A 24,819-nucleotide genomic window follows, 5' to 3' on the forward strand; every position below is an offset into this window, starting at 1 on the left:
CTTAAAAATAACTTCCATGCTAAGGCTGAAGGGAACATTTGAGGCTGTATTAACTGGAGGAATGAGACACCCTCCCCCCCCCCCGCAAAAATATATTGTGGTCTCTTAATATTCAGCAGCCTTCAGTTAGCAAGGCATTTTAGGACACTTTGTTATTAGCACTTCTTAAATACCTATATTAACTCGAGATACAGGGATTCCTGGGGAATTAATAGCATATGTTCCAAAATAAAAACAACAACAACAAAACACAGCTATCCTTCAAAATCTATGCATTTTGCAATGCAATTCTCCAACCAGTATGTACAAAAAAAAGAGTTTAAATTAATGAAAGAGTGAACAAAAAGGTAAACACATGCAAAAATGTGTATATCAGTCAAAACCACATACAAAATTGTTTTTGGGGAGAATTTCGCACACAAAATGCTGACATGTTTTCATAAGGATGGTTTTAAAAGATTGCAAATTGCTGTGGGAAAGTGGAAAACTCATTTGTGAGGCCCACAAATGGGGCAGGAGCCCTTTTCCATTTCTGCTCCTCGGCAGTAATTAATATTCAGTAGTATATTTCATCTGACAATCTAGGCTCCAGTTAACTATTACCTGAAGAAACCAAATGGGCCCATCAGTATCATAAGCTGTAAATAAATAAGCAGTGCTGCTTAGATGGAAGAGGGGAGCTTTGCGGGAGGAGCTGCAGCTCGGTGTTAAGATTACATCTGAAAGGTCCCAGGTTCTAGGTAGATCTGGAAAAAACTCCTGCCTGACCCTCTAGAGAATGTATGAGCCGTGGTGGTTGGCATCCACTGAAAGTGGCATGGCAGTAGGCAGGGAGCCTAACAGTAGGTGGCACAGGAGCCAATGGCAGGCAGAGTCCACTCATTCTATGTCTGCCCCCATCCTCCCTGCTGAGATCTGCAAGGCTAACACAGAAGCTAAGGAGTCTCAAAGCGGCTAACATTCTCCTTTTCCTTCCTCCCCCACAACAAACACTCTGTGAGGTGAGTGGGGCTAAGAGACTTCAAAGAAGTGTGACTAGCCCAAGGTCACCCAGCAGCTGCATGTGGAGGAGCGGGGAAGCGAACCCGGTTCACCAGATTACGAGATTTACCAGATTACGAGTCTACTGCTCTTAACCACTACACCACACTGGCTCTTAGAAGGCAATTGGGCCTGATACGGCATGCAGGCCTTAGTTTGCCTACCCATGTTATAAGGGATCTGCATCCCCATGGATTTTGCTGCTCTCCAGTTCCCACTAGCCCCAGCCAGCAAGGCCAATGGTCACAGATGATGGAAGCTGTGGTCCAACACTAATGACAGGGTTTTGCTGTCAGTCAGTGTGGATAATACCGAAGACTGGAGCGATGATCGGACTCAGTATCAGGGCCCTTCTATGAGTTGGCCTACCATGACAGGTGCCTCCCTGTCGGTCGCACTCAGGACTGCAGAGATGAAGCTGGCCCGTGGTTCGTCCATGGTGGTGAGCCGTGCCCCTGTCACCAGGAAGCCTTGGCCAATCAGCCGCTCCAGCAGGACCAGGTAGGGCGGGGGGCTCACCTTCCACAGGGAGGTCTCTGGAAGGATCAGGCAGGTGAGAGCACTCTGGAAGCGAAAGGAAGGGAACTATCAAATATCTAACTGATCTCTTGGTGAACTCCAGCCATTCAAACCCTATCACGTACTAAATGAACAATTTTTCTTGTCCAAATTACCATTGTATCTGAGAAAGACCGAGATATCTATCCAGCTGCATGTGCATATATATATATATATATATATATATATATATATATGCTTTCGTAGATTTTCACGGGTACAGGAATGCAGGTTTTGGTGTCTTCGGGTGTCTTCCCGTGTAAGAGTCGGGGTGTCTGTGCGACGTTTCGACGAGGTCTCACTCGTCATCTTCAGGCTGGTGCTTTCGGCTTCTTGTTACTGCTCTGTTCCAGTAACAAGAAGCCGAAAGCACCAGCCTGAAGATGACGAGTGAGACCTCGTCGAAACGTCGCACAGACACCCCGACTCTTACACGGGAAGACACCCGAAGACACCAAAACCTGCATATATATATATATATATATATATATATATATATATATATATATATATATATTCCCAAAATCAAATACTCAGTTAACTCAATTTTCAATTTGGAATGTTCCACATTTCCATTAAATGCTACATCTGCTCATATATCTGCAGAAGAGGAGATTGAACCAAATCCAAAGGACATCGAGCTCTTGGGTGTGCAATCTCTCCCTCTAGTGGCCAAGCCTGATTCAGAGCAAAAAAACGCACCCTTGTTTACCAGCAAACAGCACCAGTTTCCCCCAAACAATCCTGCTCTGGAAAGGATCTGACAGCTGCTATGCCGCTGCCCTCCCATTTATTGCGTATTCTCAAGAGCTGGAAAAGAGGCAGCGCTGGGGCAAAGTAGGGATCATTTATATGAGGAACTCAAATGGGAGAGCAAAGATTTCCTTACATGTTCAGCAGAACTAAATGACGGATATGAGGCGGGTGATGGGGGGGGCATCCATTTCCTATGGATAAGCATTCAGATGTGCAGCCCCCTCTGCCTGCTGCCCAATGTGAATCCAGGCTCGGCTCTGCCACTCGGTTCTGCTACAACAGGGGTTCTCAAAGTAGCACCCATGGGCACCATCGTGCCATTGAGGTCTTCTCTGCCATGCACTAAGCCTCTCAGCACCCACTCCCTGCCACCTTGATCATGAGGTAGTGAGGGTAGTTAACTTCCTCCCTCAAAAAGTACATGGAGCCGAAGTTGGAAGGGTGAACCTCTCTCCCACTTCCTCACTATAGCTCTATGTGCTTTTCAAGGTTCATGTTTATTCTGCAGGGTATGACTTTTACACCAAGTGGTGTGCATTCTCTCTGTCTCCGTCTGCCTGCCTGCCTGCCTGCCTGTCTGTCTCTTCACTTCAGACTCTCTGTGGGGGCTCATGGGGGGTGAGGACTCACTCAGATCCATGGACTTTAAAAAGTGGGTGACCTCCATACTACATTTCTGAACTGGAAATAATTGGTGGGGCAGGTGGGCAGAGTGAGATAGACAGATCTAATCTGGGAGCTACAAAGCACAGAGTTGGGGAAAATGGGCACATTGCACGATCACCCAAAAGTGACCAATCATAAGGTCAAAATGCAAGGAGCTGCTCTGGGGAGTTTAGACATATTTTTTAACAATCTGAATGCTGTGGTCAGGAATCCATCAAGCATCCATGTATTTTTTAGTAAAGAGGGGTTGGGGGACCCCACACTTTTTAACGGACTCCCAACTCCTGGTACTTGATGGGCTCAGCATTCAATAAATTAAAGGCCTAAACTACGTGCGCCCCCCCCCCCATTCTAAGCAGCAATTCTCATTCTCTAGATGTCAATACCAACTCTAGGCTGCCTCTGTTTTTTTGTTTTTTTGTCTTGCTACCCAATTAATCAATAGCCATTTTACGCTCATATAATGAGGAGGGAATTGTACATTTCCTTACCTAGAGCCTGTGGCTGCCCAGGGCCCAGTAAATTGAGCTGCCTTCTCGCTTCCCTTTTCACAAGCCTGCGCTGTTTGTCGATCTCAAGGCAGGCTGTGGGGTCAGACGCAACAGTGCAAATCTGCAGGGGAGATGGGAGAGAGAGAGAGCAATGCACATAACATGAGCCACCATTGCCGGAAGACAGATAAACGCTGGCAGAAGGAGTCAAAACGGCTTGCCCACAACTCTGCTAGAAATCCATGCATTATCTGCCGGCCTGCAAAAGCCACAGGAGTGATGAGAGGGTTCTTTGTCCCTGATTTCCTTGGGGTTTGATCCTGCACTGCCTGGCAAAGCACCTGCCCAGCACTCCATAAAGTTCACCTGTCAATATATATTGGGATTCCATATTCTTTGTTACTGCAGTACATAATAAAAAGTTGATTTCACTCTTAACGCCAACCTTGCACTGTTTGCCTTTTTAAGGCTACACGAGCACACACTGAGTAATATGCATCTACCACATTTTTAAGAGACAATGGGGGGGGGGACAGCAAAACGAATCCAGGTGTTGAAAGGAAGAACTATGTGAACCAATACAAATGCAGGATAATAGGCACTCATGACAGCCAACCCAAAAGGCACCCAGACATCATCCCTAGCCAATGGCCATGCTTCTGGGACTACCTTTGGGGGGGTTTTTTAATTCCAAGTAAACATACAGATCAAAGCACTAGAGAAGCCTGAAAAACTGTTTGATCAGGGACAGTGGAGGGAGAGAGTAATGACTGTGTAAACCACGGGCAATGATAATTTTACACCATACCTCCTGGTGTCTGAGCTGTTGTCTTGGTGCACAACCTAAATTTCATACTCCGTTATCTGTGCGTGCGCATGCTGTGAAATCTGTTGGCTTTCAGCAAAGAAAGAAGGAATCTACACGGCACCTTCTTGGTCAGTGAATTAACAGTGTAGATTCCTGGGACTTTGGCCCATTGCTGAAAGCCTCTAAGGGAGGTTCACACAAACACCCTCTTGTTTTGAAAGATGTGGAACAGACACAAGCGGGTTGCGGGTTCCTGTTGTCTGGCCGTGCCCTCACCATGCCTACATTACTGGGTATTTTGACTGCCATGTGTCTAGAGCTGTGAACGCGTAAGAGCTTCTCCACATCCTGGGGGTTTCTGGGCCAGTCAGGGTCCCGCCATCGTGACTGGAAGGGTACAGAGCTGCCTCGGGCTAACGAAGACCATTGGTCCATCGAGCACAGTGTCATCTGCCCTGAATGGCAGTGGATCTCCAGGATTCCAGACGGGATTCATTCCCACCCCTACCTAGAAATCCCAAACCTACATGAAATGCAGACACTCTGCCACTGAGCTATGGCCCTCACTTTTGTGCGTACATCTATAAACACAGAGGGTCGCTTCACGTGGTTGCTGCATGCCACCCAGAATGCACCTCAACGTCGGGGGCAGAGCAGGTTGGCACAGCCCTACAACACACACACAAACATCCACACACTTTCAGTGCCCGAGAGGGTTTGTCTGAAAACTCCCTGCCTGCAGAATCCATGGTAATAACTCAGACTTTGTCAGCCTAGTGCAATCCAGATGTTGTGGAGAGCACCAGGTTGGCAAAGGTTGGAGTGGATGGTAACCTTCGGTTAGCTGTGTTTGGAAGGCATGTTTGGATGAGGCCGTGGGAATGGAAAAGATAACAGATGCAAAAGGAGGTAAAAGAGAGAAATCAGACAGGCGAGAGCTCCAGCTGTCAAGGATAAACATCAGGAATGAGGAGGGTCCTACCTCCTTTCCCTCCAGAGATGGGGGCCCAGCCCCACACAGACCTTCTGGAAAGAACAGCTCCACATCCCGCACAGCAACCCAATACGATGTGGAGCCTAAGAGAGATAAATACAAAGAGATGATTCTATCAGCCCATGAATTAAACATTGTCTCTGTTCCTGCTCCTCTCTCGGGATGATTGATGGCACACAGATTCCTGGAGAAATTGCTTTAAAGGGCAGCTGTTATACACTGTAACAGCAAACATTTAAACCTATTACGCCGAGAACAGTTTCATTGTCTCCTTGCTATTTTGACTTCACTCTATTGTGACTCGGCTTGTTCTCCACACCAACACAATGTCACCGTTTTCTTCCTCTTTGCAGCCAAGAAATAAAGTGTTGGAAAACTCAGAGCAGGGCATCGAGCGAAGCTGCTGCAGATACCTGGCGGGGGGCTGCCTGCTGAATGCGGCAGAGTTATCAGGAAATGAAATCATTTTGGCGCCTCGGTCCAACATAATAACACTATCTTTAGTTCTTTTTCTCCCTGTGTAAATAGGAAGGCCTGGATATATATATATATATATTCATGCCAGTAACATTGGAATGAAATTCAGTAGGGATAAGGCAAACAACACCCTCTTTATATGTCCCCAGGGTCTGAAGGCTTCCCTACACATCCAGGGAAAGTATATGTGGTAGTATACACGTGCTGGCACTTTGAAATGCAGGTGGGAAGATGGCTTACTTGAGGACTGTTCCACATGGGAATTTCCCTACCTGCAGAAAGCTAGCATGTCAGGGAGAAAGGCTAGCCCAGTTTTCTCCCTGATGTACTAGCTTTTTCCATGTGGAGGGATAGTATAATCACCATCATTATCATGGTGAAGGGCCATGGTTTACAGGGAGAGCTCCTTGGAGGTAAGGTAAGTTATAAATATAACAACTAACTACAGCAACACTCTTCCTTTTGGAGCTCAAGGTGGTGGCGTACATTGCTTCCTCCAATTTATCTACCGAAACAACCCTGTGAGGCTAGTTAGGTCGAGAGACAGTGACTGACTCGAGGTCAACCTGTGTGCTCCATGGCTAGAGAGGAATTTGAACCCTGGTCCCCAAGGTCCTAACCAGGCACCCTGACTACTATACCACACTGCCTCTCTCCAACTTCTTCTCTGTGAACATGGAGACTGAGCAGGAAAAGCCGCCCTTTAATCTGACCCACTTCCACGGCTGACAATGCACAAGCTTCTGTCTCTGAAGAGCACAACTCTAGGCAGAAATGGTGTGCCTGAATGAAAGCTCTGTGGAGCTGAAAATGGGAGCTGTCACCCTTAGTAGCAGGGCTCCGCAGAGGCCGTGTGTCCCTTAGCAACAGATCTGGGTGAGGAGGAGCCTTGCCATATCTGCCCGGAGAACTGTTCCACAGAAATAGGCTTCCACCTTGCTTTTTGGGAGGTGGGGTTGCTGTTTACCAAAGGGAGATGATTCTAAGCTGTGCCTGTAATATGAGACCACATCACTCTGACACCCACCATGTCAGGAGCCATGTTGGACAGCACTTGCTTCTAAACCCTATGCATACTTACTCTGGAATAAGCCCCAATTAATTCAATGAGACTTACTTCGGAGTGGGGATGTCAGATGATTCCCACCAAAACAGGAAATTGCCACAGTTTGTTTAAGTATCCCACGTCTGGAGCAGAAATGAATCTAGTGAATACAGTGGGTATTTGCTGTTTGTTTTAGTCTACAAATGACACACAGTTGATTACTTGTTCCCATTTGAATTACATTTCCTTTGCGCTTAAAATATAAGTGTGTGAAATAACATAATGATAACACAATTAACTGTATAAAATTCTGCCACAGCAGACAGTGAGACAAATTATGTGGGTTTTGTCAGAAGCTGAACTGCAGCAGAAGGGAAACAGCAATGCATGTGATAAACACAGGTTGGAAGAGAAACCAATTCCTTCTTACATCTAAATAGCTAGAATCTTTCCATGAAAAACTACTTATTTGAAGTGAGAACCTTCTCAGCAATCCTAAACAGACAGACTCACCATAAAACCCATTATGGATTAAGCTGTGGCCGTACTGAGCTCTCCAAAAGAACTGATTAGCTGCTTGAGCCTCCTTGGGGTCTTCAGGGCCTAGCAAGTCCAGGAGCTTCTTCACTGCATTTTGTCGCTGAAGGCAGAGGACCAAGGAGGAACCTGAAGTTAGGTAGCTGGAGTGAGCCTCCAAGGCAGCAGGGTCCTGGGCAGAAAAGAAAAGAGAGGCTGATAGAAGCTTTGCATCCTGGACAGAAATAGGGACTGCTAAGCTAAGCAAACGTGCAATAGCACACAGTTCCTTGGCAGCGAGTGGCAGGAAAGAAGGGAGGTTTAGAAAAAGGAGAATATTTTATACCCAGTTAGACATAAGGAGGGGGGCTGTTGAGTCAATCAAGTCATGGGATAGGCAAATCTCTCAATTTCAGTTTCTCTCACGTCTTCCTTTTTCCAATCTCAGATTCGGTTCTTTGCAATTTCCACATCTGTTTGCATTTTTTTAAAAACAACAACAACAACAAGGCTTCTCATGAAACTTCTTCAGAATTTTGTGCAAATTTCTCCCATTATCTGTGTATGCAACTTTACTGATAACAGCAGGATGCAAACTCTTGTTTCCATACTGGCGCTTTCTCCTCAGCTTGCATTGTCTCAGGGCTGCTGACCCACACAGCAACCTGGCCATAACATGCAAAGCAGGCAGATTTAATAAGGTATGCTCTTTCTTTCTGGTGCCACATCTTCCATGCGCAGCCAGCCAATGGCAAGTCCCACAAGCCAGTGTCATACTCTGCCTGCCAAGAAGCTTGAACCAATGTGCTTTGGCAATTTCCTGCTTTGTCAAGAGCTAACAAGGGAGCTGCCTCTACATCCTAGAGTCAGTTCCCACCTGGTCAGTCTACCTGCTCAGCTGCAATGAGCACAGGGCAGACAAAATAGAGTTGTCCTTCACACGGTGCATAGTTAAATGATGGAATTCACTTCCGCAAAAGGCAGTGACGGCTACAGGCTACAGGTTCTGTCTCCGGCACCTTCAGTGGGAAAAGGCCCAGGTAGCAGGTGAATCTGTCGAGGAGACAGATGGGGGATGTCGAGGAGAGCTGTGAAGGTAAAAGGAGTGGCTCTTTCCAACAGGAAGAGGCTCTATTCAGATAGGGATTCTGGCCACATCCACAGCATCCACTCATACCACTTAAACAGTCATGGCTTCCCCAAAAAAACCCCTGGGAATTGTAGTTAAGGGTGCTGAGACTTGTTAGAAGACTTCTCACATTTACGATCCCCTACACACTTAGCAAACTATTTATTTGGGATAAGCTGTGACTGTTGAAGTGGTGTAAGAGTACTTTAAATGTATGGTGCTTAGGCAACAATAAGCCTTCCACACCCCTGGCTTGTTCTGAGTCTTGGCTTGACCAGGATTGAACAGTGCTATCATGTCAATGACAGCTGATGCCCCCCAATTCTGAGATCTAGACAAGCCACACACCCCTGGCTCTTCTGAACTTTCTCTATCCCTTGACTCTACCCATAGGCATTTCTTCCCCTGTGATGAAACCAATGCTCAACCCTCATTTCTGACCCACCAGTGTCCCCAACTCTTAGCAAGTCAGCCCCATTGGCAAGCAGTGCTTTTCCTCTATAGAATATGAATCTTAAGATTTCAATCAGTTTGAGAAACTCAAATGCTTCATAAATGATTCAGCATCAGCATCATACATTCTTGTAAAACTAGATCTCTAATTTAGTGGTTTGGGACTTACAGAGAGCTGTACATAAAGATTAAAGATACATACAGATTAAAGACTCCCTAAGAAGATGCAAGAGCCTTGGCTTGAGCGGAGAGATACTCCAATGTGAACGACGCCATAAAGTCTTTACATGCATAAATGTTTTAGGTGGTGTGACGATATTGAAAAAGAAACTGAGGAAGAGATGTTGCAATTCTTGGGAGGCTGAACGAATTTGAGGGCCACAGCTTATTGCATTACATTACATTAAGATTTGTATACTCCAACCTTCTCTCATAGCCTAGGAACATACAAAAGTGCCTTATGCTAAGTCAGATGCTCTACTGCTGAGCTGTGGCCCTTTCCCCAAAACATAGGAAGCTGCCTTCTATTGAGTCAGACTATTGACACACCTAGCTCAATACTGTCTGCACTGACTGGCAGTGGCTCGCCAGGATTTCAGAAAGGGGACGATCTCAGCCCTACCTTGAGATGGGAGGGATTGAACCTGGGACCTTCTGAATAATCTACAACCACAGCCTTTCCCCATTGGAAAGTTTCGTTCTCAACCTAGGGAACCTACAAAGCTGCCTTATACTGAATCAGACTGTTGGTCTCTCTAGCTCAACAGGGTCTGCACTGCCTGGCAGACTCTCCCAGTTCTACCTGGGGAGGCTGGTGATCCAACCTTGATTTTTCAGCTTGCAAGGCAGGTGGGATACAGCCCTTCACTGTATTGAGTCAGACCATTGGCCTGTTTGGATCATTATTGTTTGGACTGATGGGCAGTAGGTCTCTAGGGTTTCAGGCAGGGGACATTCCCAGCCCTAGCTGGAGATGCTAGGGATCAAAGCAGATACTCTGCCACTGAGCTATATGAAGAATATAAAAGATCTCTGTCGGATGACTGTGATAACCTGCTTCCTCATGATTCATAGCCGATTGCTGATGATAAAGAAAACCGAACCATTTTAAAAATTCTACTTATTGATAGCTTGCATGAGTCACTTTTTCACCATATGTTACATAAGTGCTCAAAGTGGCCTAACAGTAAACCTGAAAATAATCTTTGTATTAGAACATGAGGTCTCCAACCAGATGTCTGTGGGAAGCCCAAAAGCAGGACTTAGGTGCAGCAGCTCTTGAGTGAGGCATAAATGGCACATTTAGCCATTGTGGCTGATGATCATTGGTTAGATTTATCCTCCTTGAATTTGTTAAATATCCTCTTTTAAAGCCATCAGGTTGATGTCCTCCACTGCCTCTTGTGGGAGCAAATTCCATAGTTTAAATATGCATTATGTGAAGAAGTACTTACTTTTGTCTCTCCGAAATCTTCCAACATTCAGTTTCCTTGGATGTCCCTGAATTCTAGCATTAAGAGAGGAGAAAAGCTTTTCTCTTCCCATTTTCTCCACGCCTTGCATAATTAATACACCTTTATTATGTCCCCTCTTACTCACCTTATAGTATAATTTCAAAATTATATTGAAGAATCCTAGGCACCAGTATCATCATATATATTTTTAGCATCCAGTTCTACCATAAACTTTTTAAAAAGTTGCTAGATATCAGCAAAGACTCATGCTAGTCTTACTCAAAGTAGACCCATTGAAGTTAAGGGGCTTTATTAATTTCAGTGGGTCTGCTCTGAGTAGGATTTAGTTGGAAACAACCTGTTGTATTTTTGGAGTCAGGTGCCTTACTGATATTTTATCCATGTTATTTCTTTCCCAGAGTTAATGCGGGAAATTGCAAGATATTAAGAGGCAGAAGGGAGAAAGAGCTGCTATGTATGAAGAAATAAAATAGGATCTGAAGAAGGGTAAGGCAGCTCCATACACTTATGATGTAGGCCTTTGCAACGCAAATCTACATTTTATAAAGCTGTGAGTCAGATTTATAAGAACTTTAGGGTGACTTTTCAAAATTAAGCATTGCTATTGATCTGCAAGGAGAAGTATTTCAATGGTTAATATGATTAGAAAGCCACAGCAATGCATTAGATCATGCACCGGGTGTCCAAAGGCCAGGAGGAGTGACTCAGAATGTCTATATTGATGATGAAGATAGAAAAAGAATAATGATCAGCTCAGATTGCTGCAGATCACAAGACAAATGACTGCAAATGAAACTCAGTGTCAGTGTGTGGTGTTGACTGGGCTCCTCCTGAGGCCCATGGGCTGGTGGGGGGTGGGTGCCCTAACATGAGGAACCAGAGAGATCCTGTTTCTGCTCCGCACAAACATCTAAGCATTCCCTTGGATCATGAAAATCTCAGGCAAGTGCAGCTGGCAGCCCCTCCTACTGGGAACTGGGAGATTGTGTCACCCCACTGGGACAGTCTTCAACATCTCAGTGGGAGTGCTATCCAGTGGCTTTTAGAAAAAGCAGCTTAAAGGAGATGGTTCACCGTTTAAAGGGGGTCATCTGAGAACATCTTGCCTGAAAGACCCCAAGAACCTGGGGCCAACTCTGGGAACTCTGGCAATCTAAGTGCAGTCATACTCTCAGGAAGAAAAGTTGTGTTGCTTTCAAGGGGAGAGCAAGTGAGCAGAACACACTGATGACCTGTTGACCAAGTAGTCATCCCAATTGGCATGCACAGGGAGGCTGTACAAAATCAGCTGTTTGCTGAGTGTTCGTGCTGATTTACTTGTATGGAGGTTACATAGCACCACATCAAATAATTGTCATTCCGCAGTTTCCATACATTTCCTCCTCACTTTTCTTACTGCAAAAAGTCCGGACTTTTGGGGAAGCAAATTTGTTCCTCAAGGACACTGAGCTCGCTGTAATTGAATGCCCTGAATTCGCTGCCTTTGAGCTCAAAACGCATCCCGAAAACAGTAGCAGTCTAGAAGCACCCAAAGAAAATTGGAAGAAGAAGAAAGCAGACAATCAAACACAAAAGGGAGATGAAGGCAAAGAGAGAGAGAAGGAAAAATGCAATAATAATAAAATGAAAAGTAGGTTCCATGCTGTAGGTTGATATTAAAAGCTAGGTCTGAGACCTGAAAAGACTAGCATTGTAAATGACATACAGAACTGTCAGTTATGCCCAGTTCATCCACCTCTCGTGTTCTGTAGTCTCTCTACTCTCGACAAATTCATGGAGGAGAAGGCTAGCCATGGCTACTAACCTGATGGTTGATGCCTCTGAATGCCAGTTGCTAAAAACTGCAGGAGGGGAGAACATTATTGCAGTCAGGTCCTGCTTATAGTTTCCCATGGGCACCTGGTTGGACTAGAGGGGCCACTGGCCTGACCCACCAGGCTCTTCTTATGTTATGCCAATGGCTCATCCAGCCCAGCACCCTGGGTTTTCTCACAGTGCCCAGTCAGATGTATTGCTCTTATGTTGATGCCCTTTGGTCTTTTATTCCAACAAACCTGCTTAGCTTCAGATGAGAGGAGTGCCTTGACATCTTTTGGGGTGAGGTCTATGTGTTTCATTCCAACCAGGCTGAATTTCTCTAGATCCAGTTTCCGGAGGATCCTTGCTAGGTTACGGGTCCATGTGCCTGGTTTGAGCAGCAGCACAGTGTAGAGGATTTGGGCTCCTGTATAAAAGATCAATAAAAGGAGGATGTAAAGGTATTGCACTATGGAGCATTGTAATCAGCAGAACAATGGCCTAGCTCTCCCAGGGGCGGGGGGAGAGGCAGTAAACCAGTGTGTTGATTCTAACAAGTTGTGTGCTGACTGCGGGTGGAAGCAGGTCACAGAATGGAAATTTCCACCTTAGAAAACTTTGCCCCCACCACACGACGTGCCTCTCCAAAGATTACCCCTAGGGAATGCAGACTCCAATAGGCATGTGTGGGGGGGTGTCCTCGTCCCTGATTTAGTTCTTTCCAAATCTGGCTCTTCACACTGATTCACAACCTTGATTTTTTAAAAATAAAACCTGCTATGTTTTTTGGGGGAAGCCTTTACAGTCTTTCTAGCAAATGTGAGTCATATGCCTCGATAGACGTGGAATTTAATATTTCACGATTGCCTTCAAAAACTTATATATTTTTTAGATTTCTTGTAGGCAGCATATGATCTAGTCATAACATTCATTCAGACTAGTGAGAATACTCCGTGCTGGAAAATGATGTCATTTGCCAGTGTCTCTTCTAAACTTGCTCCTCGAGGTTTGTAACTTCCTTCCCTTGAGTGTCTTGGATTGCTTTTAGCAATCTTCTCCATTCTTTACAAGATTTATTTAGAGCTAAAGTAGCAGTTTGCCAGCACACTTTGCCAGATCACAAGGGGGCTTTTCCAAAGGAGTTTTCACAAAAGCTCCCACCCTCGTCTTCATCACGTTTTGCCACCTGTCCATAGTTTGGCAATGTGATAGGAGTTTTATGATCTTAAATATATGGTAATGTTCATAACCGCACATACATAGGTCAGCACAGGAAGACCAACCTGAAACCATTTTGATTCCTAAACTGACCAAATGTTTTCTCTGCAAGGTCAAACTGGAAAAGTCTCCCCATTGTCTCTTTCCTCACAAATCCTGTCTTAAGGACTCATTTAAGATATGAATAGGGTGTGAGCCTGTGACCTGGCCCAGGAAATAAGTATTTTACCACTACAAAAGAATGGCCAGGCTCCCCAGGAAACCCAATCAAGTAACTTGCCAGACAGGAGATAAACTGCGACAGGAGAAAAACAACATGCAAATGTTCTGTTTTAGACCGCCTTTACTGGGATGTATCTGAGGGGTGGTCTTAGGTTACACCCCTTCTGTGATGTATGCATAATGTTTCTGGGGGTGGTCTTGATCTAGAGGATGGGAATTTCAAAAGTCTTTATAAGCCCTTGCACAGCATTTTTTGTGGGTCCTCCTCCTCTCCTGCATGTGGGGGGAGCACCCTGTTGCAACAGATCAATAAAGATCAAGCTTACTAGCTGCTTTGCTTCTCAATATTCTCTGGTTGGCCTCTGTTATTTTCTCCTACCAATAGGGAACCTATGTAAGGACTCTATATGGGCTCTTGGATACCCCATAAGGGAAAAGGGCATATTTTCATTTACAACAGCAACAGAGATCATTAAGCTCTGCTTGGCTTTTGATCAATGCAGAGGGAGGAAAGCATGCCCTCACTCTGCACTGGCCTCATGATTACTCAACACAGCCAGTGTGATGAGGATGTCAAAAGTAAAATCACAAAGAGAGCAATGCCTTTTCCTCTCACTGTGGCATCTCATGGGTAAAAACCCCAGGTTTTGAAAAAGGCAGCAGCAGAAGTGTGATCACTGCTATGGTTAAGTGGTCAAACACTTTGCTCTTGTTTACAATTCTGTAGCAAATCAACAGCTTGCAAAAAGGACAGCGATTTATTTATTTTTTGCAAGGTGGAGGGATTGCTCATTCCTAGTAGACTATTTTTAAAAGCTTTTCTCTAAGTTTCTTTGCTCAATGTTATGCTATATTATTCTATAGAAACTGAAACTCTGCTCCCTAATACGAATGCATGAAAGCAGATGGGCATTTGCAACAGAAATGGGGTGTATAATTGTTCCCCCTGCCAGCCATTTCTTTCCTGCAACCCCTTACCCAGACTGTTTTTCCTTCAGCCAGGCTTCCTACTAGTCCCAGAGCCCCGCTGGAGGAAACTGGGCAAGGAGCAGCCTCCTGCTGCTTCTCTGAAAATCACCCCTGCTCAGTATCTGTATTGTATTTGAAACTGTTTTTATAGATGTAATTGTTTTAACTCTTCTCCTAGATGCAATTGTTTTAGACATGCTTTTATGATACTGTGAAATCGCTTCCAGCTGCTTTGCAGGAATAGAGTCATAAATGAAACAATATAACATAGCATAATAAACTAATCTTAGATTGCAAACACAGGGTTGGAAATCTTGAATTTGCTGCATCGTGACTAATTCTGGCTGGCGACAAATCTCCAGTTCTGTCTTTTTCTCCATTAATATATTGACTAGCATTTTAGGGCTTAAAAACAAAACCCCCACAATGATCAATGCTTTATCTTTATTGATCAGTAGGCTGTCCCATATAAGAAACCCATTTTTAATTCTGAGACATGCACTGGTGGCTGATGCCCATTTGGGCTGGTGGGACAGTAGGCCAGGAGCCCAACCGTAGGGGGAACCAGAGTCAATGACAGACAGAATCCATACCGTCCAACATTTATCCAATGAAAATAGGGACTTCCCATTCCATAATGCTAATTTTACTATTTATACCCCACACATCTTACTGGGTTGCCCCAGCCACTCTGGGCAGCTTCCAACATATATAAAAACATTATAAAACATTAAACGTTACTAAAACTTCCCTATACAGGATTGCCTTCCGACAGCTTGGGAGTCAAATAATTCCATACACTCCAACATTTCTCCAATGAAAATAGGGACATCCAAAGGAAAAGTGGGACATTCTGGGAGCAAATCAGAAACCAGGACAGAAAATAGGGACACTTGGAGGGCCTGAGAATCAACTCCTCCTCCTCCGCTGAGTTTTATGAGGAGGGCATTAATGCCAGGGTCAGGGCCAAGGCTGGTTGCAAGGAAGAAGGCAGGCAGATGGTGGCTGGCTCAGGGCAGACTGAGGTTGGTGAGAAAGTGCCCTATTTACCCAAGTACTGGAGATGTGTGCTTGGCTACAAATAAGCAGAGCAGCCAAAGAAGTAAATTCCAGGATGGCAAGCGTGGTGTATATTCTCTTCTCCAAAGAAGTAAATTCAGGCAAAGGAAGACATTCCAAGACAGCGTGCAAGGTGCCTCTCCTCTGGCCTTATTTAAGTCCATTTAAGTCCAGTGTTTTTAATGATGGGGCCCCCTTTGCACAGAATTTGACAGATCCACCTTTCCCCAAGAAAGCAGCAGGGCCTGCTTAGCCTTGGCATCCTTACCAACTTGCATGGAGTGGAAGAGCAATTCCGCATGGCTTGTGTGAGTCTCTCCTGCTGCATAAGAAAAGTGAAAGGACTTTAGTGCACAAGAGCAACAACAGAAAGGGTTCTCGTCATGGAGTTGTACAGTGGCAGACCTTGCCGACAGAGCTGAGGCGAATCTCTGTTCAGAACTTTTTTGGGGATTGAAAGTGGGAATTCCAGGAATGAGCAAAGGGTTTCATAAAACTGCCTCCCTGCCTGACCATCTTGTTTCCGGGGGGGGGGGGGTCAGCGATCTTGGAATCCATGACTTCCTGGTAGCAACTTCCCAAAATAAATTTATGTGATGTGTTGAAGAAGTGGATGCAAGGTCAAGTCTTACCTTCAGACTGGGGGTGCTGTAGAGGAGGTGGCAAGTACTTCAGGGCAGGTCGACGTTTGGGATCTGGAAAAGGATGGAGATGGGCATTTTGTGAGGAAGCAGAAAAAGACAAAACATCCACAGTGGCTTTTTGGCAAAGAGAACAGTAGCCAAAGGCCTATCCAAACAACAAATGCAAAAACCTCTGAGAGATGCTTGTTCTTCTAAAGAAAGGTCTCCTGCAGGATGGCAAAAAAGAATTTGGTACAGTGGTAACAAGTGCCAATTGGAACAGAGAGGATGTAAAGCAGGAGGCCACCAGCAGGTGGAGCCAACTCATTCTACTTTTGCCCCTATCCTTCTCCCTGCCATGAAGCCTGTGGGAAAGGACTCTTGGTTTATCAAATGCTTAGAAAGAATTAGGCAATGCAAGGTCACCGTCTCAAATGGCAGCTTAAAAACAGAGAAGTGTAAGAGAAGAGTGTCTTGCATTAATTAGCAGAAAGGGTACCATTGGGTTTTTCTGACACCAAAAGAAGCTTCAGCCAAGCCATGGTCCAGATCAGCTCCATTGGTGAAGGGAAAGAATGAAAATACTCTACCCACCGCCTACAAAATCCTTCTCAGTGAAGAAGAGCGCTGCCTGCCTGAAGGCCGTCTCTGGGGTTGATGACATCACTCTCAGAAGAGAGCAGGAGCCAGAGCTCACTTTGCTGTTGTGCGGATTTAGTGTTTTCAGGATTTCAGCAAGGACCACAAAGGCACCAATCCTCCGCAGCACACAGACGAGGGCAGGGCTGCTCATAAGCGAATCAATACTTGTTTGCCAGTGTTTGTCTCCCACTTCGAAGGGTGTGGTTTCCTTAGCCTGTATCCGAGTGAGGTGAGGCAACCACTTCAGAGTGAGAAGCTCAAATGGCAGGTCCAAGTCTTTCAACACTGCCGAGAGAGACATGGCCAGCATGAATTACTGTTTTGCCCCCTTGCGGAATAGTCCCTCCCCTGGTATCCAATCGCAGTACAGTGGTGCCTCGCAAGACGAAAAGAATTCGTTCTGTGAGTCTTTTCGTCTTGCGATGTTTTTCGTCTTGTGAAGCATGGTCCGTCGCAACTGCGCCTCTTCAAGCGGCTTTTTAAAAAAAGCGCAAGACGTTTTTGTCTTGCAAAGCAAGCCCATAGGGAAATTCGTCTAGCGAAGCAACGCAAAAACGGAAAACCCTTTCGTCTAGCGAGTTTTTTGTCTTGCGAGGCATTCGTCTTGCGGGGCACCACTGTATGACTTTCCAATCTTAACTTCAGTTCTCAACCTTTGCACATCAGTTTGCAATTTTTTAAAAAATGTGTTCGTGAAACTTCATCAGGATTTCTGGGTGAATTTCTCTTAAAATTCGCATGTGTATGCAGTTTTGCCAAATACACACATTTTTGCAAAGCAATTTCCCTAAATAGAATGCATTTTAATGTCAGTTTCACCAACTTTTATGCATAATATATACAGTATCTGCAATCTGAGTTTGAATCCTTCATCCAGTGAGAGCCAAGCCACCTGGGGAACAGTAAAGGAGGGCTACTGTGCTCATGCCCTGTATTTCTATAGACGCCTGGCTTGCCATTGGCTGAAACATGATGCTGTGCTAGATAGGTCTTTGGTTTGGTCCAGCAGGGCTATTTTGATGTTTACTCTAATTATGTGTAAAACACAATGCATATATCAATATTAGGGTGGGAAAATATATCAATTTCATTGACTCCACATTTTTTGCTAATTATTATTATTTAATTCCTCATGAAAATTCACCAGCACTGTATTGTGAATTTCTCCTAATGCACACCTTTTCCCCATGCAATTTGGCTAAATATACACTTTTGCAAAGCAATTTCCCCCGAATACAGTGCATTTTTGTGCACGTTACTTGGCCGGACAACTACATTGCAAAATTCAAAGAAGTGTGACTTCTAAAGAAGGGCTGTATTTTAGTTCACATATTGCTTTTGGAAAGTGCAAATTAGATAGGTTCACCTTTAAAATGAACTGATTGGAATTTCTGCCCTGTTCCTAATCACAGTGCATATAGGGTTTCTGCATCAAGGCTATGTTCTCTATCACACAGGCTCTAAGCTGGGAATGACCTGGAGTCTGAGCAGGCTGCTTCCTGCAGCCTAGTGCAAGGATTTGGTGAAGGACACTGCCTGCGCTTTTCATGGCTTCCTTTCCAGTGAAGGTCAACAGGACCACTTGTTCCATTTCAGGCTCAGAGGCATACATCCGACTGTGCAAAACCTCCAGGGGAATGTTCGAGGGATCTGGCACAACACTAAAATTGCCACCTGCAAAAGAAAAGGGGGGGGCTTTTTTTTACTGCAGAGGAAACCTATAGCTCCATTGCTGCAGAACAGATGTGGGGAAACATTTGGCCCCCCAGATGTTGCTGCACTACAATTCCCATCATCCCTGGCCATGCTTTCTACACCTGCTGTAGAAAGAAGTCGCTGTAGAAATATGCTTCAGTTTCCATTTGGGAGTCTGCTCCAGGCGCTCCCATCTTTGAAGGTTAAGCTATCCCAGCCAGGGGCGTAGCTAGCTGCTCTGGCACCCGGTGCAGGGGGGGCAGGGCGAGCCGCCCATGGGGGCACCGCAGCAATCCACACATGGGGGCGCCATGGCGAGCTGCCCACAGAGTCCACCTGGTGGACACAAGCCCCACACTGCCGTTTTGGGCAGCGTAGGGCCCCAAGCCACCGCGTCACTTCCAGGAGAGACGTGCGGCTCAGGTGTGCTGCAGGCCAGGCCCCGTGGCAAGTGCTGCCCACCGCAGTGTGTCATTTTGTCATCCCTTCAGGGATGACACCTGGGGCAGCCCGCGGCCCCCTTCCTATGCCCCTGATTCCAACTATGGAATAGCCTTCCTCATATATACTCAGCATCTACTCTGAATTATTTTAGGGGGCAGGGGAAACCCGCTTCTATTTACTAAAGCCTTGTCAGGTTTTCATCATGGCTGATAGTAGTGCTAGCTTTTATTACAATGCAATTTCTCTTGTCATTCATAGCCTGAAAGGAAACCGAGATTATAAGTGAATGTGCACACAGCCTTCTTTCTTTTTGTGATCAGGTGGATCAACCACTAAGGAGACCACATAGTGTTATGTCTAAAGCTTGAAGTGAGGCTTATTTTGCCCAAACCAACTAAGGTTGCTAAACCAACAACAAAACCTGGTTTATGATGGGCTGTTATGTGTGAACATGGTCACTGGTTGGGTTCAAACATAATGTGAAGCCATGGATTCTTCGCCACTAGCTCCATCTTCAGATTCCTAATACTTTACAGATTATGTCTGTGCTGTGACGCACCCAGTTCCTGCAGCAAACTGTCGGTATAAGGAACTGCATGAAAACACAGACTGAGTTCTGGTTCAGCATGGGAGTGCAAATTGCTGTGAATGTCCTCCAAGAAACCTTTCTCTGCCAGTGCACTCATAAGCCCTAGGTTAAAACAAACAAATGAAACAGAAACAAATGATAAAGAAAGAGATGGTTGAGTCTGCTTATGGTACAATCTAATAGCAATGTCATTATGTATGATATTCCTGGCTCATATTTCCAATTGCCCATTCAAGAAACTTCATAGTACAGTAAGTGCATTTGGAAGCCACAGCAATCTTCTGCTGGTGAGACACCACAGAAGCTGATGGAAAAGATGACCTGGCCATTACTTTTATGAGGCAGGGTTTCAGCAACCTGCCAATCAGAGTGCTGGTTTGAATATGATGTCTTTTTGGCCAAGGATGAATCCTATGAGTTACTACTGAGTTTGTATACATGATTCTTTAAAAAATGAAATTATACATATGTGTGCATACATACACTAATGGATAAATACTGCCTTCTGCAAGGCAAAGAAGAAACCTGCTGGATCAGATGTAATCTAGATCCCATCTGCACTGTGCATTTAAAGCAGTATCATACCACTTGAAAGAGTCATTGCCTCCCCCAAAGGAATTGTAGTTTGTAAAGGGTCCCAACAAGGAGACACCCCTCAAAGAACTACAATTCCCAGAGTTCCCTATGAAGAAGAATTGACTGGTAACCCAATTGTCACTACAGTCGTACCCTGGAAGTTGAATGGAATCTGTTCCAGAAGTTTGTTCAACTTCCAAAATGTTTGGAAACCAAAGCACAGCTTCTGGATTGGCTGCAGAGAGCTCCTGCAGCCGATCAGAAGCCCCATCGGATGTTCGGCTTCCAAAAATAGTTTGCAAACTGGAACAGTCACTTCCAGGTTTGCGGCGTTCAGGAGCCAAAACGTTCAAGAACTAAACTGTTCAAAAACCAAGGTACGACTGTATATAACACTCCACCCCATTCATTTAAATCCAAAGGAAAGGCAACGCAAACTGAGTATGCACACGATGTAATCAATTACGTATCATTTGTGGACTGAAAGCAACAACAGCAGCAGATACTGATCGTATTCACTGGATTGATTTCCATTCTGGACATAGGACGAATAAGTGAGCATTGACAATTTCCACTCCTTTCTCTGTTTTCCTTGCAATTATCATGCATCCCTTGTATGTACGCTAAGCCTGCAGGACAACTGGAGGGACCACACTTTCCCACCTCTTGTGCTCGTGCTTTTCTTTACCTTTGAGCAATGCAGGGACATGATGGCTGGCATTTTCCTTTCTCAACAACAAAGCCAGGCAATGCACACGTGTTTGGCTGGGTAGTTTATCCTCCAAGAAACTCCTCTCTGGTATATATGAAGCCTCACTAGGACAAAATACAGTTACCTGAAATGACACAAGCCAGCAATTTTCGATCTAAATGGCAAGGCAACCAATTTATGAAAAAGTGCTAAGTGTCAGAATGTTCCACTGGGCACTCGCCATCTGAGCAAAATCCTCCCACACACAAGAATTTCAGCAGTTCTGCAGACTCCTGGAAATGGACTCAAAATACGCCACTAATGTATTATCTTCGGAAAACTTAAATTGAACACTGATCATTAATGAGCTAATTTTAGGGCTTGCTACGTTAGTCAATCATTGCAGAGGTTGAGGTGACTCTGCCATTGCAATACCACAATATGCTCATGACTCTGTGCTGGTTTCACAATGATATTAGGCCTAGTCTGCAAAAATGGGTAAAAACTGTTCATGGGTTGTACCACTTCAGACTGCAAGCAGCTGACTGCATGGCTGGTTTTCCACAACCCACCCCACATTCCCTCAAGATCTCCTTACATAGAAAAAAGACCCCTTTGCACACCAGAACTAGAAACTTTCCCCCAATACATTAAGTTTTCTGTGTGCAGATGCTCTATCACTGAGCTATGGCTCTTCGCCAGAAGATGTATTTCTTTCTTTATATGACAATATATACTCTTCTAGTTCTTACACATCGCTCAGAACAGCTAACAAGATTTGAAATCCATTATAAAATACAGTAATGTTCTAAAAATAACATTATAAAAAATCGAGCCACCACAGTGTAATAAAAACAGAGATAGGTGCAGGAGATTTTAAAAAGCATCAGATAATTACATGCCCCCAAAACCTGCCTCAACACCCACGAGCATCTGGTTGGCCACTGCGAGAACAGGATGTTGGACTAGATGGAAAATGGGCTGGATCTAGCAGGGATCTTCTCATGCCCTTAAATATGCTGCCCTTTTTCCCAGATGGGAAATCCATAAAATCACTGGGCCCCTGACAACCAAGTTCCCCCACCGCCACCGCCACCTATGGCTTTTCAATACTTGCAGGATGCTCCACTGTTGGCCTGTGTCTCCCAGGCCAATGGGCTTGAGGACATTTATTACCCTTGAATTTTCATCCAGACAGCTCCTCAAACATTTCTTGTGGTTCAGGCAATGATTCAGCGCGGTGATTCATCATCGCATTTACGTCGGTGTGTCAGGAAGCTGCCGCTTGATGATGCAAGGTTGTATTATGTGCCCAAGTGTTCGTCTTGTTGCCTTTTCATCCCACGGGAAACTTTAAATGTCTGCAAGCTTGTCATCAACAATATGGGATCTCCTTGGAAAAGCAACGTCCTTTTTGTGCCAATTTCAGGGGCTGATTTCAGTTTGAGAAGACGTCTTGCTGTCCCAAGTGGATCCTTAAGCAGAGTCTGTGGCCATCCAGCTGTTGGAACTAGCATTCCCATCATCCTTGACTGCAGCGCATGCTCGGTGGTGCTGATGGGAGCTGAAGTTTGGCAATGTCAGGAGAGCCACAGGTCCCCCAGCTCTGCCTTAGAAGTTGTGACCCTATGATCCTGTATCCATTAAGGGTTGGAATCTAGTAGAAGAGGCTGCAGAACCTTCCAAACCAGTTGCTTTGTGAAGGCAATGGCTTTAGCTGGTTTCAGGTTCAATTCCTGGCATCTCCAGGTAGGGCTGAGAGAGATCCTGGCCTGAAACCCTGGAAAGCTGCTACTAGTTAATGTAGACAGTACTGAGCGAAATGGGCTTTGTATAAGGCAGCATGTTCCTATCTTTTCATTCATCAACGCATGAAGCTCAAGTGTGCTACATGGCCAGTGTGTCCACACCCTGCATGTGCAACAGAGTGCATATATTGTGAGTTTGGATTTGGATTTGATATCCCGCTTTATCACTACCCCAAGGAGTCTCAAAGCGGCTAACATTCTCCTTCCCTTCCTCCCCCACAACAAGCACTCTGTGAGGTGAGTGGGGCTGAGAGATTTCAGAGAAGTGTGACTAGCCGAAGGTCACCCAGCAGCTGCAGGTGGAGGAGCAGGGAATCGAACCTGGTTCACCAGATTACGAGTCCACTGCTCTTAACCACTACACCACACTGGCTCACCACACTTGTGGGAGCTTTGTAATAAGGACAGAATAAAAAACCAGAAGAAAACTATTTCCCATGTCTTAAAAGCAGAGATGGGGAACCTGTGGCCCTCTGGATGTTGCTGGACTCCTGTTCCCATCATCCCTGACCACTGACCATGCTGGCTGGGGCTGATGGGATTTGGAGTCCCCAAGATCTGGGCTGCCACAGGTTCCTCATTCTTGCCTTAGAGGGAATAACCCACTTTTTGCAACTATGTTAGGACATTGGATGTACACACAGATCCTGCTAACACAATGCTCAATACAGAGGTCCCGCTATTGCTACACGAATGGCTCGTTCAGATGTGCAAGCAGCTACTTCCTCGCTTGTTTGTGCCCTGCTGGTAGCAGCAGCCATTTTCAGGCAGAAACCATGGAGGGAGGGAAGGTGAGAGATCAGACAAATCATTTTCCCCCCTTTGTCTCTCCCTTAGTGCTTGGCTGCAGCCATTTCAGGAAGATACCATGGAGGGAGGTGGAAGATTGAACAAATCACGGATCAGAAATGTTCCCATAGGAAATAATGGAAATCGTCCACTCGTTATGCAAACGCTCACCTATGGAACAATTTCCTGGGAACGTATTGTATTTGTGTGCTATTACCACAGAAAAAAAGGATGCATGAAGGAGGAGCATGGTAGAATGGCTGAATTATCATCATCTTTATATTTCACCTTTCTTCCAAGGAATTCAAGACGACATACATGATTCCGTCCCACCCCACCTTTCTTCCCACAATAATCCTGTGAGGTTGGTGAGACTGAAAGACAGACACCAGTCCAAGGTGAGCTTCACTGCCGGAGTGAGGATTTGAACCAGGTCTCCCAGGTATTAGACCAACACTTTAATCACTACACCACACTACACTACACTGGCTCTCACACCACACTGACCACAGCTGTCACTGCCATCTATATTGAAAGGCAATAGAACTCTTGCCAATGCCCATAAGAACATAAGAAGAGCCTGCTGGATCTGGCCAATGGCCTATTTAGTTGAACATCCTATTCTCACAGTGGACAACGGACGCCCCAGTGGGAAAACTGCAAGTGGGACCCAAGCACAATAACACTCCCACCCACCACGAAATTGATTTCCATTACTGCCTCTAACCATGGAGGAGGAGCATAGCCATTGTGGAGCGCAGCCCTTGATAGCCTTTGTCCAATCCTCTTTCAAAGCTATCCAAGTTAGTGGCCATCACTACTACTTCCTGTGAGCATTAGTTCCACAGTTCAAATATGTCTTACCTTTCCCTCTGGGCCCAACTGGCATTGTCCCACCAGAACGAGGCTAAGAGGGTGGGTGGTGGAACTCCTCCTCCTTCTCCTTGTTCTTCTCAGTCTTCACTCATTTGGAGAGGGCAGGAAAATAGGCAGGGCGAGAAGGCCCAAGGTACTGAGAGCTGCCCCTCTGCCCCTCGCACAGGGGTGCAGGACTCAGTAGGGCTCAAGGGTACGAGCCCCACAATCACAGTCTTACCTCACTTGCTGGCACACCGAGCACGTGAGCTTGCTTGGGCGACAGCTGCAGCTGTTTGGTCCCCTGGAGTGCAAATCCTCTCTGGGTGCAGGTTGAAATCACAAGGCCGTAGATGTGAGGAGGCACAACAGGCGATGTCACCAAAATAATGTCTCCTGGGAAATGTGGGGCGGGGAAGCAGAAGGAGGTTAT

General features: G+C 45.4%; 1 protein-coding gene across 1 annotated transcript in view; it reads right to left on the minus strand.

Moving 5' to 3' along the window:
• DNAAF8 (dynein axonemal assembly factor 8) overlaps positions 1 to 24,819 on the minus strand; it is a 96,289-nt gene that overhangs the window by 17,004 nt on the left and 54,466 nt on the right. Inside the window, 13 exon segments of the mRNA XM_082199257.1 lie at positions 1,411 to 1,597; positions 1,599 to 1,605; positions 3,513 to 3,633; positions 5,303 to 5,397; positions 7,350 to 7,545; positions 12,464 to 12,633; positions 15,943 to 15,996; positions 16,307 to 16,369; positions 16,892 to 17,224; positions 18,416 to 18,613; positions 19,638 to 19,769; positions 20,932 to 21,079; positions 24,628 to 24,782. Of these exon segments, the coding sequence (XP_082055383.1) occupies positions 1,411 to 1,597; positions 1,599 to 1,605; positions 3,513 to 3,633; positions 5,303 to 5,397; positions 7,350 to 7,545; positions 12,464 to 12,633; positions 15,943 to 15,996; positions 16,307 to 16,369; positions 16,892 to 17,224; positions 18,416 to 18,613; positions 19,638 to 19,769; positions 20,932 to 21,079; positions 24,628 to 24,782 (1,859 nt within the window).

This window comes from Podarcis vaucheri (assembly GCF_965113315.1).
Source record: "Podarcis vaucheri genome assembly, chromosome: 14".
Classification (NCBI taxonomy): Eukaryota; Metazoa; Chordata; class Lepidosauria; order Squamata; family Lacertidae; genus Podarcis; species Podarcis vaucheri.